This window comes from Alligator sinensis, unplaced genomic scaffold (assembly GCF_000455745.1).
Source record: "Alligator sinensis unplaced genomic scaffold, ASM45574v1 scaffold1391_1, whole genome shotgun sequence".
Classification (NCBI taxonomy): Eukaryota; Metazoa; Chordata; order Crocodylia; family Alligatoridae; genus Alligator; species Alligator sinensis.
In genome coordinates this window covers 733,342-750,005 of record NW_005842761.1, presented here as the reverse complement: position 1 = coordinate 750,005, position 16,664 = coordinate 733,342, and the positions used below count along the sequence as shown (strand labels likewise).

At 50.3% G+C, this 16,664-nt stretch overlaps 1 protein-coding gene across 1 annotated transcript; it reads right to left on the bottom strand.

Moving 5' to 3' along the window:
- Positions 1–2,058: 2,058 nt before the first annotated feature.
- On the bottom strand, positions 2,059–4,443 carry LOC102382508 (endonuclease domain-containing 1 protein-like). The gene is made up of 2 exons (XM_006034686.2): positions 4,156–4,443; positions 2,059–3,598 (listed from the first exon to the last, which is right to left on the bottom strand). The coding sequence occupies exons 1-2, from the start codon at positions 4,441–4,443 to the stop codon at positions 2,264–2,266; spliced, it is 1,623 nt and encodes a 540-aa protein (XP_006034748.1). The 3' UTR covers positions 2,059–2,263.
- Between the last annotated feature and the right edge of the window lie 12,221 nt (positions 4,444–16,664).

Below are 16,664 nucleotides of genomic sequence, written 5' to 3'. Positions count from 1 at the left end.
TTTCCTGCCTATGCAGGGGGTCGGACTCGATGATCTATTGAGGTCCCTTCCGATCCTAGCATCTATGAATCTATGAATCTATCCCAGAACTGGACTATTCTCAAAGACCCCAGCTAACTGGCATCTTTCAAATCCACAAAAAACAATTTCTCAACAAAACACAGACATCTGCATAATCCCAATCAGAATTTTGGCTTCTTTTATGAAAAGAAGCCAAATATAAATCTTAGGTGTAAACAGAGGGAAATTTGGGAAAGACTTCAGCAAATTTGAGACCACCTGCTGCTACCTTTGTCTTCCCTCCTGCCTCGCCCTCAGTTGATGGAGGTAAGAATCTGTATTGTGCTGTTGCAGGTACCTCAACATGCTTAGACACAAGGGCTCATTCTTCTGTTTTGTGGTGTAAGGGAAACTACGGTCCTGCTACTAAGAAAGAAAAAATAAAGGCAACCTGCTCTCAGGCAGTAAGAGGAGGGCTAGCTGCAAAGTGATAGGCTGGTGAAGCCCTTTACATGAGAAGTAGCTTTTACTACAAATGTATGTGGTGCACCCTGGGGGGTTTTAAAAGTGGCCAGCGCTGCTGCCCAATCATGTCTACATATGACTCCACAGCCCAGAGGAGGGTGGAGCTTGACGCAAGGGGCCCACAGCCTGGGAAGAGGTAAGAAGCAGGGTCAAACACCTTGCCCAAGAAGGGCAGAAATAGGCCTGTAAAGAGCCCAGCAAGGGGTAGAGGTTGGGACCAGAGAGCCCCCGACCATGGAAGAGAAAAAAGCCCAAGGGGGCAAGACGAGGGTTGGAGCCTGAGGAGCCAGGCCCCATGCAGTCAGTGCAGGCCAAAGGGACCAGTCAGAGCAGTGGGAGTGTAAACCGGGAAGGTCGAGGCCCCAATAAGGGAGTAGAGACCTCAGGTGGCCTGGTGGGGTGGGGCAAGGTGCCACTTAAGTGATGAGTGGAAACAGCCGTGAGGCATGGGCACAGCTGTAGGGCAGGTTTAGAGGGTGTGATTATCCCATAAGGAAGTGGGTGCCCTTGTGGGGCACTTGTCGGGCCCGAGTGAGATCTGTGAGTCAAGAGGCCAAACGACAACTGGCTCTAAGGCCCTTGGGCTGCATCTCTTTCTCAATTCCCTTAATGAGGTCAAGGCATGGCAGGCGACAGCAAAGGGAGGCTGCCTTAGTGGGGCCAGCACGAGGTGTGATGATTGCCCCTGGGGCAATGGGCCTCTTACATTGGTTTGTAGACTTGTCTCATGTCTCTTTTTCTGACTTGGGAGGTAGTAATATCTTACCTCAGGATGTCAAAGATGTGGCTTGTGGGCTGGGTTTCATCTGTGGAGCCCCACCATCCGGCCCCCAGTGCTGCTTGTGTCGTATCAGGCCCACACTGGGCACAGCATGTGGCTGTAGCATGGGCCAGATCCCCTTCTCCCTGCCCCAGACTACCTGATCCGTGTCTGAGCAGGCAGCCAGAGTTGGAGAGGGCTGCCGCTTTGAATGAAGTGTGGACTCTGCGGAGTCTCTCCCATTTCCACCTGCGGGGACTGGAGGAGAGTGGGGCCCACCTTTCCTACTTGCAACACACTTGCTGTGCCAACCATGTAGTGCCCTGTGTCTGGACCCAGTAATCTTGGCTTGGCTAAAGCTTGTTGTCCATCCGGTAATAGGAGACACAGGGAAAATCCCTGTGTCCCTTGGGGGTTTGTTATGGTGGCTGATCACTGTCAGCACACCGGTGGGTCACACTCAGGAAGGTACTGAGGGTCCAGCTAGATTTAAAACCGACATCCAATAGGCCGAATTTACAGCTTGTTTGGCAACTGGCCAGCGATATTTAATAAGGAGAGAACGGGCTTCTTTGGAATGAGTTTGGAGAGCTTGAGGTCATGCAATGCAAAGCTAAAACCCCTCTCAGGGAGACTTTTCCTTGTCAGAGCTGCCCTCAAGTCAGCTTACTTCACTGTTATGGATCACCCTGCAAGTTTATTAATTCAGCAAGAAGCACAGAGTTAGAAATGTGCAGCTATCATGCACACAAGCTACACAACGTTTCCTCACTTTTGAAAAAGCATTGTGAGTCCATCAGACCACGCATCTGGCAACGTGGCCTTCACTGGCCCCACAATGAAATGAGCAGATTTACTGCTACTGATTCACATTTCAGCACCTAACAGCTCCACTAAGAACAAGAGAAAATATGCTCTCCCCGCCCCAGTCCCCTCACCCCTGCACAGTGGTGGAAGGGTCCCTGCCTGGCTGGCTTCTCAGGCTTTGCAGTACTGCCAATCCTTTGTCTGACCTCCAACATAGCACCACTGGTAGCTGTAATCATGCTTCCCACAGTAGTGGTGCGGAGCGCAGCAGTAATCCCAGTTCTGCTTATAGTCTGTGTAGCACCAGTAATAGCTTTGGTGATAGAGGCCACAAGGGAAGTCAGCACGACACTGGTGCCCTTTCACAGTCACAGATGAATACTGAGGTGAGCAAGTTGCTGTTCCCCCATCTCCTCGCGCACACTTATAATCTTTCATGCACTTCTCAGTACAGCAGTAATCCCAGTCTTTATTGGCTGAAATGTAACACCAGCTGTATGGTTTTTCGTTGTGCTTCCCACAGGCCTGCCCGAAGCAACGGTAGCCTTGTGCTGAAACGTCAGAGCCGGGAAGGTGTTTTTGTTTCTGGAAGGCGCACATTCTGCCTGAAGTGCCTGAAGTGTAAGCAAGTCCAGTGGCATCTGTAGCATGAGACAGCATACACGACAGGCTGTCCTGCTCGTACGCTTTCACAAACAGCTTGTGCCAATCTTTTGTGCTGTCGACCTCCTGAATAATCTCAATACTCCCCAGCTGCAGCTTGCCCTGATTCACATTTCTGCTCTTCATTACCTTGGTGGTCTCTTTGTCAAGGTTTTTCCTCTTGTCTGAAGGGAGGACCTGATGATACAAATTAAGTATCAAATCCCAGAAGGCACTGTACAAATCTTGTTTAATTGCTGATAAAACCTCCTGGGTTTTCTGGCTCTGGGCATTGCAGTCATCTGCCAGGACCCTGATGTTCTGAGTACTGTACATTTCCTGCAGCTTCTTGTTTAATTGCTTCACAGAGAAGAAGCGTAGCTTGGATTCCTCCTTGTTCTCTGCCAGGATGGCAAAGGAGAACTTGAGGTTGTTGTTGGCATTGTCACAGCAGACGGCTGTCCAGATATGGCTGGCCACTGCCACTCGGTTGTAGGTCCGTTGACGGTCCCATTCCTGGTCGTCCTTCTTGGGGATTTTCTCAGTGCCGGCAACAGCTCCCGTCACCAGGTATGCAGTTCCTCCTTCATTGAGGCAGTTCTGTTTTAACTTGTCTCTCAGGCTTTCCTCCAGCTTGCGCCAGTGCATCTGATTGAAGCAGTGGTTCATGGGAACAGTGTTGGTGAGGGTGAAGGTTGCTGTGCTACCACTGTCATACTGGAAGCTGTTTGGGTTCAGCTGTCCCCGGTCATAGTTGGTGTTTTCATAGTCCCTGCTGATGGCCTGAGCGGATTGCAGTTGTTCTAGGGTCAGTCCTGAGTATTCTTCTGTTCTCATCTCCGGGGACTTGTGTTCACCGAGCAGCTGATCCAACACAAAAAAGATGGGCTCAAAAATGCTCATGCCCAATGCAAAGCCCCTTCCCCATCATCGCAAAATTGGCCGAGTCATAGATGCACTTAGTCTCTCCCCAGCTGCAGTCTGACCGGACTTCCCCCAGAGTCAAATCCTTGCCCACCGGTCAGTTTTACTAGGCCTGCACCCTATGATAAAATGACCTCTCCTTGCCCTCACTCCCCCTGCCTGCATTATGAGGTCCCCATTCACAACCATCTTCTATACCTAGATAGAAAACCCTCCTCCCATCTTTCCTGGGATATCAGCTGCCCCCTTACTTTTCTTTTCCAACCCAATGGGATCTCACTGCATGGTACCCACCTCACTTAGAGTCACACCTCTGCCCCTTTCCCCTGATTTCAGCACCCTCCACATCTGCACGCCCTTCACTTTCACTCTCTCCCAGGTCCCAGCCCCACTGTCCCTTCCTCCCTCTTCCATCTTATGCTGTTACATCCCAGGTTCATCAGGTTCCCAAGCAGCTCTGCACCCCACAATGCCTGACCCAGTGTGCTGGGACTGACCTGTGGCTCCACGAACCATTTCTTCCTTCTCTGGGGCTGGTTTTCACATGATTTAACCGTCAGCATGTATGCAGACCAGCGCGGGGTGCGGCTTTCCTTATCGTACAGGGTGGCGTAGTGGTAAGCGTTGTCATACTTCTGGCAGATCTTTGCTGTGTGTTGGGTGTTGAACCCCTCTGGCTCAGCCTTTTTGTATAAATACTTTTGGCAGGAACTGAACGATCCCACCTTAGCCAGGGCCAGCCCAGCCCACAGGGAGACACAACCCAGCAGCACGGGCAGCCCCATGGCTCAGAGAGATGCAGGGCTGGTCCTTGTTTAGCTGCTATTTTTATAGACCCTGTGAAGTGTCCTACACGTGACATTTGAGGAAGGTGGAGTAACCTGCGAGCTTCCCTATAGAGCATTCTGAAATAAATGTGACACAGCAAGTCTTTAGCAGTAGAAAGTAAACAGGGTTTGAGTTTGAGAGCAGCTAGCTACTTTCCACCAGCTGTACAGTGCTGCCCTCCTCTCCCCTACAGGGTAGGAGTGACCAAACCTCAGTGCAGTGGGGAGCCAGCTCTCTCGTGATGTTAGGAAGGGGGGCAATACAGTACACAGGATGTTGCAGAGATCATGAGAAGCCTTTCCCCTCTGATATTTTGGTTCAGGGGGTCTGGAAGTGTGTAGCTGAGGGGAAAGCAGAGGGTGCATCCCATTTTATACGTAGCCTAATGGCCTGCCATTACTGCGCACCTCAAGTCCTAAAATATGGCAGGGGAGCCACTGACACATGTCCTGAAGACAGATCTCAAGAGTGGCCAGGGAGAGACCTGCCCCAGCAACCTTCACATCCTTGTTCCTGGGCTTGGTGTTCTTGTGTGAGAGGTCATGTGGGCAATGCCAGGAGCCGGCACCCCTGTCAGCTGTGGGAACTAGGCTGCTCATACTGGACCCAAATATAATTCTCCTGGAGGCAGCTCAGTAGCACTTAGGAAGCTAAACTTAGCTGCATTTGTGTTGTTTGGGCCACCTGTGCAGATTTTAGATCCTATCCCCCTGCAGGATTTGCTTTGCCCCCACGAGCACATGTACACTAGATCCAGTGTGGACACTTATGCTCTGTAATGATCCCCTCTCTGCAACAGTGAGACAGTGCGTCTTCACAGGAAAACTGAGGCTTCCATGGGGTTGGTGGCAGAGGAGAAACTCAGTCTCCTATTGCCAGAGTAAAGATCCTAACCACTGGGTCACCCTATTGGGTGGTGGGGTGGTGTTGGAGGGGGAAGATCCTTTTCCTCCTTCAGTATTAAAGAGGTGTTCCTTCTGACTTCTCCACATTTGGGATGTGCACAGATTGACATGCTTTCCCAGATGGAACAGGATCTCAACAGTGTAAGTGACCACAATGTGTCCCTTCTGGTCATGCTCAGAGGGACCAGTCTCATTGCAAGGACTAGGATCTAATAACATCAGAGTTGAGACAGTGAACTAGCACTTAGGGCATGGACAGATGTAATATCTGTAGTGCTTCAAATGCCTTAAAAGAACTAGAGAAAGTGACAGGACAGACGATGCCCAGCATTGTAGCAATACAAGTTGGACCAAACCACAAAAAAAAAAATCTTGCATAAAACACGCACAATTCTGATACACTTCAGGTGCAGGGTGTTCCTCCCTCCAGACCCCAGTAGGGAGCTGACCATTCTGCCAGCATCCTGTAGTGCTAGGCTTCCCAAGTTTCTTCCCCTCCTCTACTCTCCTCTCCTTCCCAAGACAGCCCCTCTCCAACTCACACCTAGCTCCACTACTGGGGGACTGCAGACCCTGCTTTGTATGTGATCTCACCTTTTTAAAACCCATGCTGTGGCTCCCATTTCCAGACGGACACCCCAGAAACTTCATTTCTCAAGTTCAGCAGTGACTCAAGCAGCCACTCCCCCATGCCCTGAATTGACTCCCCTCACAATGTCTTTGTCTGCAGAATGCTCCCCCAGCTGGAGGTCTGTGGAAGCCATGCCCCTTTTCTCCATCTGGGGCAAGGAGAGCACTTGGCAGTCCTCCCAGAAGAGCACTGGAGCCAGGCCGTGCATGAATGGAGGGTGGTAGAGATTGCAGCTCACAGGAACAAGGGTGCTGGCAGGTGGTTGGGAGACTCTTTCTCTGCAGCTAGTTGTCATCTGGCAAAACTCTGGGGCTCTACTACCAGAAAGGTCTCACGCCGGCCTCACAGGTCATGTGTATTTCCAGGCAAAAAACAACCATCTGGGTTTGGTAGTACTCCCTACCATCTGTGCCCTCCCAAAGGCACATTCAGCTGTTTCCCAGCAGGTGTTCACCCAGTAGTTAAAAACCTCTGTCCTGACATTCACATGTCTAGGTTAAGGCTTCATGAACCAAGGCAGCTTCAGACAGCCTGGGTCTTGTACCAGCAGAGTATATGAAAAGGGGAAAGTATGCCATTAGGGCAGGACTTCAACTGCTTGATGTGTATGTCTGTCTGCTTTCTTTATATATTTCATAGATTTCATAGACATTACGGCTGGATGGGACTTTGCAAGATCATCAGGTCCAGCCCCTAGCCAAGGGGCAGTGAATCAGCAGAGGTCAAGTAATCCCAGCAAGGTAAGCATTCAAGTGTTTCTTAAAAGTGTCCAGAGTAGGTGCTTGCATGACTTCTGGGGGGAGTTTATTCCAGGCTCTGGGGACTCAGACAGTAAAGAAGTTTTTCCTTATGTCCAATCTAAAACAGTCTTCCAGCAATTTGTGACCGTTAGAACTTGGGATCTTCCTTTGGGGATCTCTGTTGAACAGATGTTCTCCCAGTTCCTGATGCACCTCCTTTATATACTTATAGGCAGCCACTAAGTCCCCCCTGAGCCTGCACTTCTCCAGGCTGAAGAGTCCCATGCCTCTCAGCCTCTCCTCATAAGGCCTGCGCTCTTGTCCTCTAATCATGCATGTGGCTCTCCTCTGGACTCTCTCAAGCTTCTCCACATCCTTTCTAAAATGTAGATCCCAGAATTGGATGCAGTACTCCAGCTGTGGCCTCACCAAGGCCAAGTAAAGCAGGAGGATGACTTCTTGGGTCTTGCTTGAGATGCTTCAGTAAATGCAAGCCAGAGTTTTGTTTGCTTTGCCAGCTGTGGCATAGCATTGGTGGCTCCTGTTCATCTTGTGGTCAATCATGATCCCCAAGTTTCATTTGGTCATGGTGCTAGTGAGTGTAGCCCCACCAAGCCTATAAGTATGATGTGGGTTTTTTATCCTGAGCTGGAGCACCTTGCATTTCTCCATGTTGAATGTCATCAGGTTCTAATCTGCCCACCTTGTGAGCCTGTCCAGGTCAGCCTGAATTGCCAGCCTCTCCTCTAGTGTGACTATGCTTCCGCATAATTTGGTGTTGCCTGTGAATTTAGCCAGTCTGCTTTTGACATCTGAATCCAGATCATTAATAAATATATTAAATACTGGTCCAAGTACTGAGCTCTGGGGGATACCACTGGTCATCATTTGCCGTATTGATTCGGTTCCATCGACTATCGCACTCTGGGTCCAACCATGGAGCCAGTTCCCCAGCCATTGGACCATAAAGTTGTCGAGGCTGCAGTTCCCCTATTTTACTATGAGGAAATCATGGAAGACCAAGTCAAAGGCTTTTTCGAAGTCAAGATATATGATATTATCCTCTTTTCCTTTGTCCATGTGATGCTTCTTCAGGTACTTCAGCTCCTAAAGGTGAAATAGGATTTTGGCCAAAATGAAAGGGCTTGTCCTTGGTTTGCAATGGGCAGCTGAGTTAAGCTGAACAAGTGCTAAGCTCCCATAGTGCTTGCAAGCTCACAGTTGGAGCAGTGGTGAGATGTGCAGATCTGTGGCCTGCCAAAGGAAAGAAGTTGCCACATTTTGTTCCAGGGTTTGTTTGCTTTTTATCAGCCACTATGAAGATTAACAAGAGGATATTGCCCAAACCCCCAAGTGCAGGGGGGCTGGACCTGATGGTTTGTAACGTTCATTCCAGCCCCCAACAACTCTGAAACTCTGAAACTATGAGATGGGTACATGGACAATGGGGGAGGGAGGTGGGTGAAGAAATGGTGGTCACTTCCTGGGAACTGCAGAATAAATCAAGGATCAAGAAATAATTGAGCTGGGGTGGTGGGTGGTTGTTGACTGGACTGAGAGGGGAGGAGGAATGTGCAGCATGGTCTCTTTGTGTGGAGGTCAAAGGGTAGGAACTGGGACAAGGCAGGGCTCCCTGGGAAAGGACACAGCCCTGAACCTGGATGCCTGCATCAGCCGGCCTGTGCTTCATCCCACAGTGCTGTCCTTATGAGGCAGGGCAAGGAGGAGGGGAAAAGTGAGAGGCCATGATGCCTTCCTCTGGTTTGACTGAAATCATGAAAACCAAATGATGCTATTTTGAGGGAAGAGCAGGTAGGAAAGGAGTTTTCCTGGTGATAGACAGACAGACAGACGGAGGATCATACCAGGAAAGTAGCTGAGAGACAGGGGCGTGAGCAGAAGCAGGCCGGTTAATAGATGGTGCATGGGGTCAGAGGCAACACATAGAGTGTGCACACGGGTGCACGTGCACCCCCTGAGTGTGGTGGTGCACCCCCTACACTGCCGGTGGCATCTGCGGGTGATCAGCGATCCCCACTGGCTGCCGCCAACAACACTGGCGGTATCTGCAACCACCCCCCAAACAGCGCTGGCGGCGTCTGTGGGAGCTCCCACTTACCGCCGCCGCCCTCCTGCTGCCACCTGCCCCCCCAGCCGCCATGGGCACGCGTTGTTCATGCATGGGGTGTCTGGTAACGGAGGGTGCAGCTTTCCATACAGGTGCAAACTTCAATGGCAGAAGTGTCCTGTAGTGGCTTCCAGCCCCACAGAGAGCAGCATCCTCAGAAATGTTGCTTTGCCAAATGTTGCTTTTGCCCCCTGCTTCAAAGGTTTCTGCCCGGGCCCATTTCCCTTTCTCTGAGGGAGGGGGGAGAGGGGTGATGCATGGCTCCAATGCGGCTGGGCTAGGGTTGAACAGGAGTGACCTGTGCCATCTCCGTGGCTCATTTCCAGATCCCAGTGCCTGTGGGATATGGGTAAAATTCCTGCCTGACTAGCATCACTTTGTGGCACAGACAATCTGAGATGATCCTCTCGGGCCTTCAGAACCGGGGGAGTGTCCGGGGGGACTGCTCCTGCCCAACACATAGCCGCTCGTGTCAGGGGCCAGGTCAGAGCCCAATGGGAAAGGGTTGCAGCTCTCATCTGGGAGTCTGCCCTGGAGTGCAAGGCAATGCGCCTGCTTAGTCTTACCTAGATCACCAGCTTCTTACAGCAGGGTTAGTCCTGCAAGGTGCAGCTGTCCATTGTGGGTCCCTAATTCAGGGTGCTTGTACAGTGAGGTTAAAAGTAGTTGGTGATGGTAAAAGTAATTGAGGAGGTTAAAAATTGCTTTCACCCCCAACCTCCTCTCCCCTCCCCTCGCCCCTCTACCAAACACATACACACGAGCCCCCAACCATTGCTTAGTATCAAGCAAAACTCTGTCTCTGCCTGGAGATGCTTGAAGCAGCAATTTGGCCTTGATGTGGAAGCCACTGATGCGGACACAGTAGAGGAAAAGCAAAAGAAGGTGCCGCTGTAAACAATAAGAGGCACAACCACCTTGGAGACTTACCACACCTTCCACACAGAGTGGGAGCTCAGAGGAAGGAAAGCCTGATAGAAATGTTTGAGGACCATTTTGTTATAAAAAAAACCTTGTTTAAGAAAAGCCTGTGTCTCAGCTGTCAAAGCTCTAGAGTCAGTCCTGGAAGTACATCACGCTAAGAGACTGCCATGAAAGACAAGGCTGTCCTGGAATGAAAGTGTGTGTGTGTGTGTGTGTGTGTGTAGCTGAGGTTCATAGATGCTAAGGTCATAAGGGACCTCAACAGATCATCTAGTCCGACCCCCTGCCTGGCCAGGAAAGAGTACTGGGGTCAGATGACCACCTCCCTTGGAAGGGGCCAGCCGCCCCCAGCCAGATGCCTCTCCGGCCTTCTCTTGAAGACCCCCAAGGCAGAAGAGAGCGCCACCTCCCTTGGAAGCCCATTCCAAATTTTGGCCACCCTTACCGTGAAGAAGTTTTTCCTGATGATGTCTAGCCTAAATCTGCTCTCTGTCAGTTTGTGACCATTGTTCCTTGTTACCCCAGGAGGCGCCCTGGTGAACAGAGCATCTTCAGTTCCTTGCTGCACCCCCTAATGAATTTGTAGGCAGTTACGAGATCACCTCTCACCCTTCTCTTGCAGAGCCTGAAGAAGCCCAGGTCCCTTAGTCTCTCCTCACAGGGCTTGGCCTGCAAGCCCTTAACCATATGAGTGGCCCTCCTCTGGACCCTCTCAATGTTATCCACATCCTTCTTAAAGTACAGCACCCAGAACTAGATACAGTACTCCAACTGTGGTCTGACCAATGCTGCATAGAGGAGAAGCATCACCTCTTTGGTTCTCTTTGTCATGCATCTGCTGATGCATGATAAAGTGCAGTTAGCTTTGCTGATGATTTTGTCACACTGGCGACTCATGTTCATCTTGGAGTCCACTATGACTCTGAGATCCCTTTCTGCTTCTGTGCTGCTGAGAGGGCCATTTCCTAGCCAGTTGGTGTGCTGGATATTTTTACACCCTAGGTGCAGCACTCTGCATTTGCCCTTGTTGTACTGCATCTTATTGTGCTCTGCCCACTTACCCAACCTGTCCAGGTCTGCCTGCAATTGTTCCCTACCCTCTGAAGTGTGCACTTCCCCCCACAATTTAGTATCATCCACAAACTTGGACAGAGTACCCACATCCAAGTCACTGATGAAGACACTGAAGAGTACAGGTCCAAGGACCGAGCCCTGTGGGACCCCAATACCCACATCCTTCCAGGTCGATACTGACCCGTCTACTACCACTCTCTGGGTGTGACCCCTAAGCCAATGTGCCACCTACCTGACTGTGTAAGCATGTAAGTCACAGCTTCTTAATTTATTTATAAGAATGGGATGAAATACAGTATCGAAGGCCTTCCTAAAATCTAAGAAAATGACATCCACCTCTACTCCTGCTACACCAATTCCTTCACTTGCGTAATGTATACAATAACCGATGCAATAACTGATGATGGACCCAGCTTCGCCAAATCTCGAGGAACATGGCCCTGATCATCTTTGTCAGCGTAAGTGGGCAAGTGGGAGACCTGGAGAAAGCACAAGCAAGAATGGGCAACAAGGGAGGCCTCCTCATGCTTCCTGAGAAAGTAAGGCAATCAGGTTGTTAAGTCAGGTGTCTGTACCTGAATGCCTGGTGCCTGGGAGACAAACAGGAAGAATTGAAAGTCCTGGCATAATCAAGAATTTAGGATGTGACTGCAATAACAGACACTTGGTGGAGTCTTCATCTTTGCAGGTTTTTAAAACTTCACTCAACAAAGAACTGGCTGGAGAGATCTAGATGGGGATGGTCCTGCTTTGAGAAGGGAGTGGGACTAGATCACCTCCTGAAAGGGTGGCCATCACAGTGGACAGTCTGGTTGTCCTCTGTCCTCTATTGATACAAAACCAGATGCCTTTATTTCCTTGAAGAGAAAAATAGAGGATGTTAAGGCGTTGGGTTTTGTATCAATAGAGGACAGAGGACAGAGTAGCAGAAAACCAGAATGTCCTCTATGATGGCCACCCTAGCTCCTGAGGTCCCTTCCAACCCTAAGTTTCTATGATTCTATGTTTCTATGATACTCAGTGTCCACATGCTTAGCAATATCCAAGCCAGCTAGTCACTGCTCATGTGTCTGGCCCTGACTCAGTGGCAGATGGCCTGCAAGAGTTCCAGCGAAGGCCATTCTTCATGCTTCCCTATACAGCTTCATCCTCAGGCCCGTTGCCCTTGAGCAAGCAGCACTTTCAAGGAGATGCCCTTCATTTCAGGGTAGTTGCAAAAAGTTGTTCTAACGGTTGTTTATCAGCCGATCTGCAAAAGTGAAGTAAGCAAAGAGATACAGCCCCAAACGGGTGCATAGGGAAGGGATGAAGAAATGGTGGTCAGTTCCTGGAACCTGCAAAATGAAGCAGGGACCAATAAAGGATTGGCTGGTGCTAGACGGCTGTGGGGAGTCTTGACTGGATCAAAAGGGGAGAATCATAAATCAGCACTACCTTTTTGCACAGTGATCATAGGGAAGAAGTTGGATCAAGGCAGGGTCCTCTGGAAAAATACACAGCCCTGAACTTAGTGATGACTGCAACAGCCGGCCTGTGTACCAGGACCCGGACTAATCCCCAGGCCCTGCCTGCTGAAGAGCAGCAGCTGCAAGGTGAGCTGCAAGAGGACAGCAAGCATGGCCAAGTAGGCAAAGCCTCTCTGCTAGGCTTGGGAGCTGAGCTAATAGCTCACAGCATTGCAGCATGAGAGACTGGAGAGGCAGAAGATGGTGCAACCCCATTCTGACAGCTCTTCTTGGGATGGCAGGAAGCAGAGAGCAGAGGTCTGGTAGAAAAATGCCCACAAGGCTCTGCTATTCTCACTGTACTGTCTTTTCATAGATTTCATAGACATTAGGGCTGAAAGGGACCCCGCAAGGTCATCAGGTCCAGCCCCCCACCCAAGGGGCAGGAAGTCAGTTGGGGTTAGATCACCCAAGCAAGATAAGAATCCAGGCATTTCTTAAAGGTATCCAGAATAGGTGCTTTCAACACCTCTGGAGGGGTCTATTCCAAACTCTGGAGACTCAGAAGGTAAAGAAGTTTTTCCTTATGTCCAGTCTAAAATGATGTTCTAGCAGTTTGTGACCATTAGACCTTGTCTTCCCTTGGGGTGCCCTGGTGAACAGATGTTCTCCCAGTTCCTGATACACCCCCCTTATATACTTACTAGCAAATTGTCCATCAAGAATGATGGGGGGGAGGACAGAGCCCCGCATCCACCCTCCCTCCCACCTGCTGGTTTGGGTCTGGCCTTGCTTGACCTCCCCCCCCCATTACTCCGGGGCCAGCCCCACTCTACCCACCACCTCCCTCCACTGCTCTAGGTCCGGGCCTGCTCTACCCCACCCTCCTCCCCCTCAATACTCCAGGTCTGGCCCCACTCCACCCCCACTCATAGATTCATAGATTGTAAGGCTGGAAGGAACTTCAGAAGATCATCGGGTCCAGTCCCCTACACCAAGCAGGAAAGACAACTGGGATCAGGTGACCCCAGCAAGGTGACCATTCAGTCTCCTCTGGCTACAGCATCGCACTTCCGGCTCATGTTCATACTGTGGTTCTCTCCTGTGCTCTCCAGGGAACTGGCAGTCCTCCTGCATCTAAAAAGACAGACCTACAAAGGATGGAGGATGGGATCCACCTCCAAGTAGGAATACTCTGCACTGGTCTGGACCTGCAGGGAGCAAACCAGGAAAGCCAAGGCTGCCATGGAATTCCAACTGGCTACAAGTATCAAGGACAATAAAAAGTTCTTTTTTAGATATGTGGGGAGCCAGAGGAAAAGCAAGGGCAACATTGGACCCCTGCTAAACCAAAAAGGAGAACTGATGACCGACGCCCAGGAAAAAGCCAACTTGCTAAATGGGTACTTTGCGTCAGTCTTTCACAAGTCCCATGGGATGCCCCTGCCCATTACGGGACAGGGGCGCCTAAGTGAGGGCGGTTCCTTGCCCTCCATCAAGGCTGACCTTGTGAAGGAACAGCTTGAGAGGCTGGAAAACCTTCAAGTCAGCCGGCCCTGACAATTTACACCCCAGAGTACTCAAGGAGCTGGCTAGCATCATAGCTCATCCCCTGGCATGGATCTTCGAGAGCTCCTGGTGCTCTGGTGAAGTGCTCGATGATTGGAAGAAGGCCAATGTGGTGCCTATCTTCAAGAAAGGGAGGAAAGTGGATTCGGGAAACTACAGGCCCATCAGACTGACCTCTATCCTGGGGAAAGTCTTAGAAAATATCATCAAGGAGGCCATTCGTAGCGGACTGGCCGATGGCAACAGCCTGAGGGACAGCCAGCCCGAGTTTGTTGTGGGTAGGTCGTGTTTGACCAATCTCATTTAATTTTATGACCAGGTGACCTATCACCTGGACAAGGGGGAAGAGATTGATGTCATATATCTCAACTTTAAAAAAGCCTTCGATCTGGTATCCCATGATCACCTTTTGCCAAAACTGGCCAACTGCGGCCTTGGGTCCACCATGATCCGCTGGCTGGGAAATTGGCTCCATGGTCAGACCCAGAGGGTGGTGGTTGATGGAAGTAAATCATCATGGTGCCCTGTGACCAGTGTGGTCCCTCAAGGCTCTGTCCTTGGACCTATTTTGTTCAACCTCTTCATTAATGATGTGGACATTGGAGTCAGAGGTGGACTGGCCAAGTTCGTGGATGATACCAAACTTTGGGGTAAAGCATACACAACTGAGGACAGGGGGGTAATTCAGGCTGACCTTGACAGGCTCGCTAAATGGGCAGACGAGAACCTGATGGTGTTTAACACTGAAAAATGCAAGGTTCTCCACCTTGGGAGGAAAAATCTGCAGCATGTCTATAGGCTCGGCAGTGCTACGCTGACTAGCACTATGGACGAGAGGGACTTAGGGGTCAGAACTGACCACAAGATGAACATGAGCTTTCAATGTGATGCTGCAGCCAGTAATGTGAGCAAAACGCTGGCTTGCATCCATAGATGCTTCTCAAGCAAATCCCAGGATGTCATTCTCCCATTGTACTCAGCCTTGGTGAGGCCACAGCTGGAGTACTGCATCCAGTTTTGGGCTCCACAATTCAAAAAGGATGTGGAGAAGCTTGAGAGAGTTCAGAGGAGAGCCCACATATGATCAGAGGTCAGGAAAACAGACCTTATGATGAGAGGCTCAAAGCCATGGGACTTTTTATCCTGGAAAAGCGCAGGCTCAGGGGCGACCTGATGGCCACCAATAAGTTTATAAGGGGTATTCACCAGGACCTGGGGGAACGTTTGTTCAGCAGAGCACCCCAAGGTATTACAAGGTCAAGTGGTTATAAACTCCTGCAAGACTGTTTCAGACTGGACATAAGGAAGAACTTCTTTACTGTCCGAGCCCCCAAGGTCTGGAATGGCCTGCCGCCAGAGGTGGGTCAAGCACCTACTTTGAACGCCTTCAAGAGATGTTTAGATGTTTTTCTTGCTGGGATCCTATGACCCCAGCTGACTTCCTGCCCCTGGGGCAGGCAGCTGGACTCAATGATCTTCCGAGGTGCATTCCAGCCCCAATGTCTATGAAATCTATTATTACCCCCAGGTTTCTTTCAGTCATAGTGCTGGTCAGGTTGGCGTTGCCAAACCTAGAGGTGTGCAAGGGATTGTTCATCCCCAGGTGAAGCACTTTACATTTCTCGATGTCGAACTTCATCTAGTCCTGGTCTGCCCAACTTGCAAGCCTGTCTAGGTCCACCTGTATCTGCAGCCTATCTTCAAGCATAACCATGCTTCCCCGTAACTTGGTGTCGTCTGCAAACTTGGCTAGTGAGCTCTTCACTCCCACATCCAAATCATTGCTGAAGATATTGAATACCACTGGACCACTGGACCAAGCAACTCTGTTGGTCCTACCCCGCAGCCAGCTTCCTACCCACCTGACTGTTTTGCAGTTAAGCCCACAATCTTCCAATTTTCTCACAAGAACATCATGGGATACCGGATCAAAAGCTTTTGGAAAGTTGATGCATATAATGTCAATCTCCTCTCTCTTATCCAGGTGGTGAGTCACCTGATCGTAAAAGGAGATGAGGTTGGTAAGACAAGACCTGCCTGCGATGAAGCCATGCTGGCTGTTGTTCAGAATCCTACCGTCTGCAAGCTTATCACACACAGACTTCTTAATAATTTTTTCCAGGATTTTCCCTGGGGTAAAAGTTAGGCTAATTGGCCTATTGTTACCTGGGTCCTCCCTCCTCCCCTTCTTGAAGATGGGCACAACATTGGCCTTCTTCCAGTCCTTGGGGACCTCCCTGGAGTGCCATAAATTTTGGAAGAGATTCGCCAAGTGTTCCATGATTACTTCGGCCAGCTCCTTCAGGACTCTCGGATGAAGTTCATCCGGTCCTCTTGACTTATATACATCCACTTTCTTTAACTGACCACACAACAGTTCTACAGCAATAGTAGGAAGGCAGTCATTTGAACCCTGTTCATTCTGTACCCTAGCTGGTATGATTTTCCTCTTGGCCCGGTGAAAGACTGAAGCAAAGTAGTTATTCAGGAGTTCAGTTTTCTCCTGAGTGACAGGGACTAGTTGTCCTGAGTTGTTAAGCAGTGGCCCCACACTCCCATTTGTTTTCCTCCTGTTCCCAATGTACCTAAAGAAGGACTTTTTGTTGTCCTTGATTCCTGTTGATTGTGGCAGAAATGCCCCCGTCGGTGCCCCTCTCCAGAGATCTGTCTCAGCCAGCCTGGGAGGCTGCTGTTGAATCCCCCACAGCGGGGATCTCCCACCTTGTCTGCAGACAAAAGCCTGGCGCCTGGGAGGCGATGCT

Coding starts and splice junctions, on each gene's coding strand:
- LOC102382508 (XM_006034686.2), bottom strand. CDS start 4,443: ATGGGGCTGCCCGTGCTGCTGGGTTGTGTCTCCCTGTGGGCTGGGCTG. Junction 3,599..4,155: donor AATGGTTCGTGGAGCCACAG/GTCAGTCCCAGC, acceptor GTGTTGGATCAG/CTGCTCGGTGAACACAAGTC.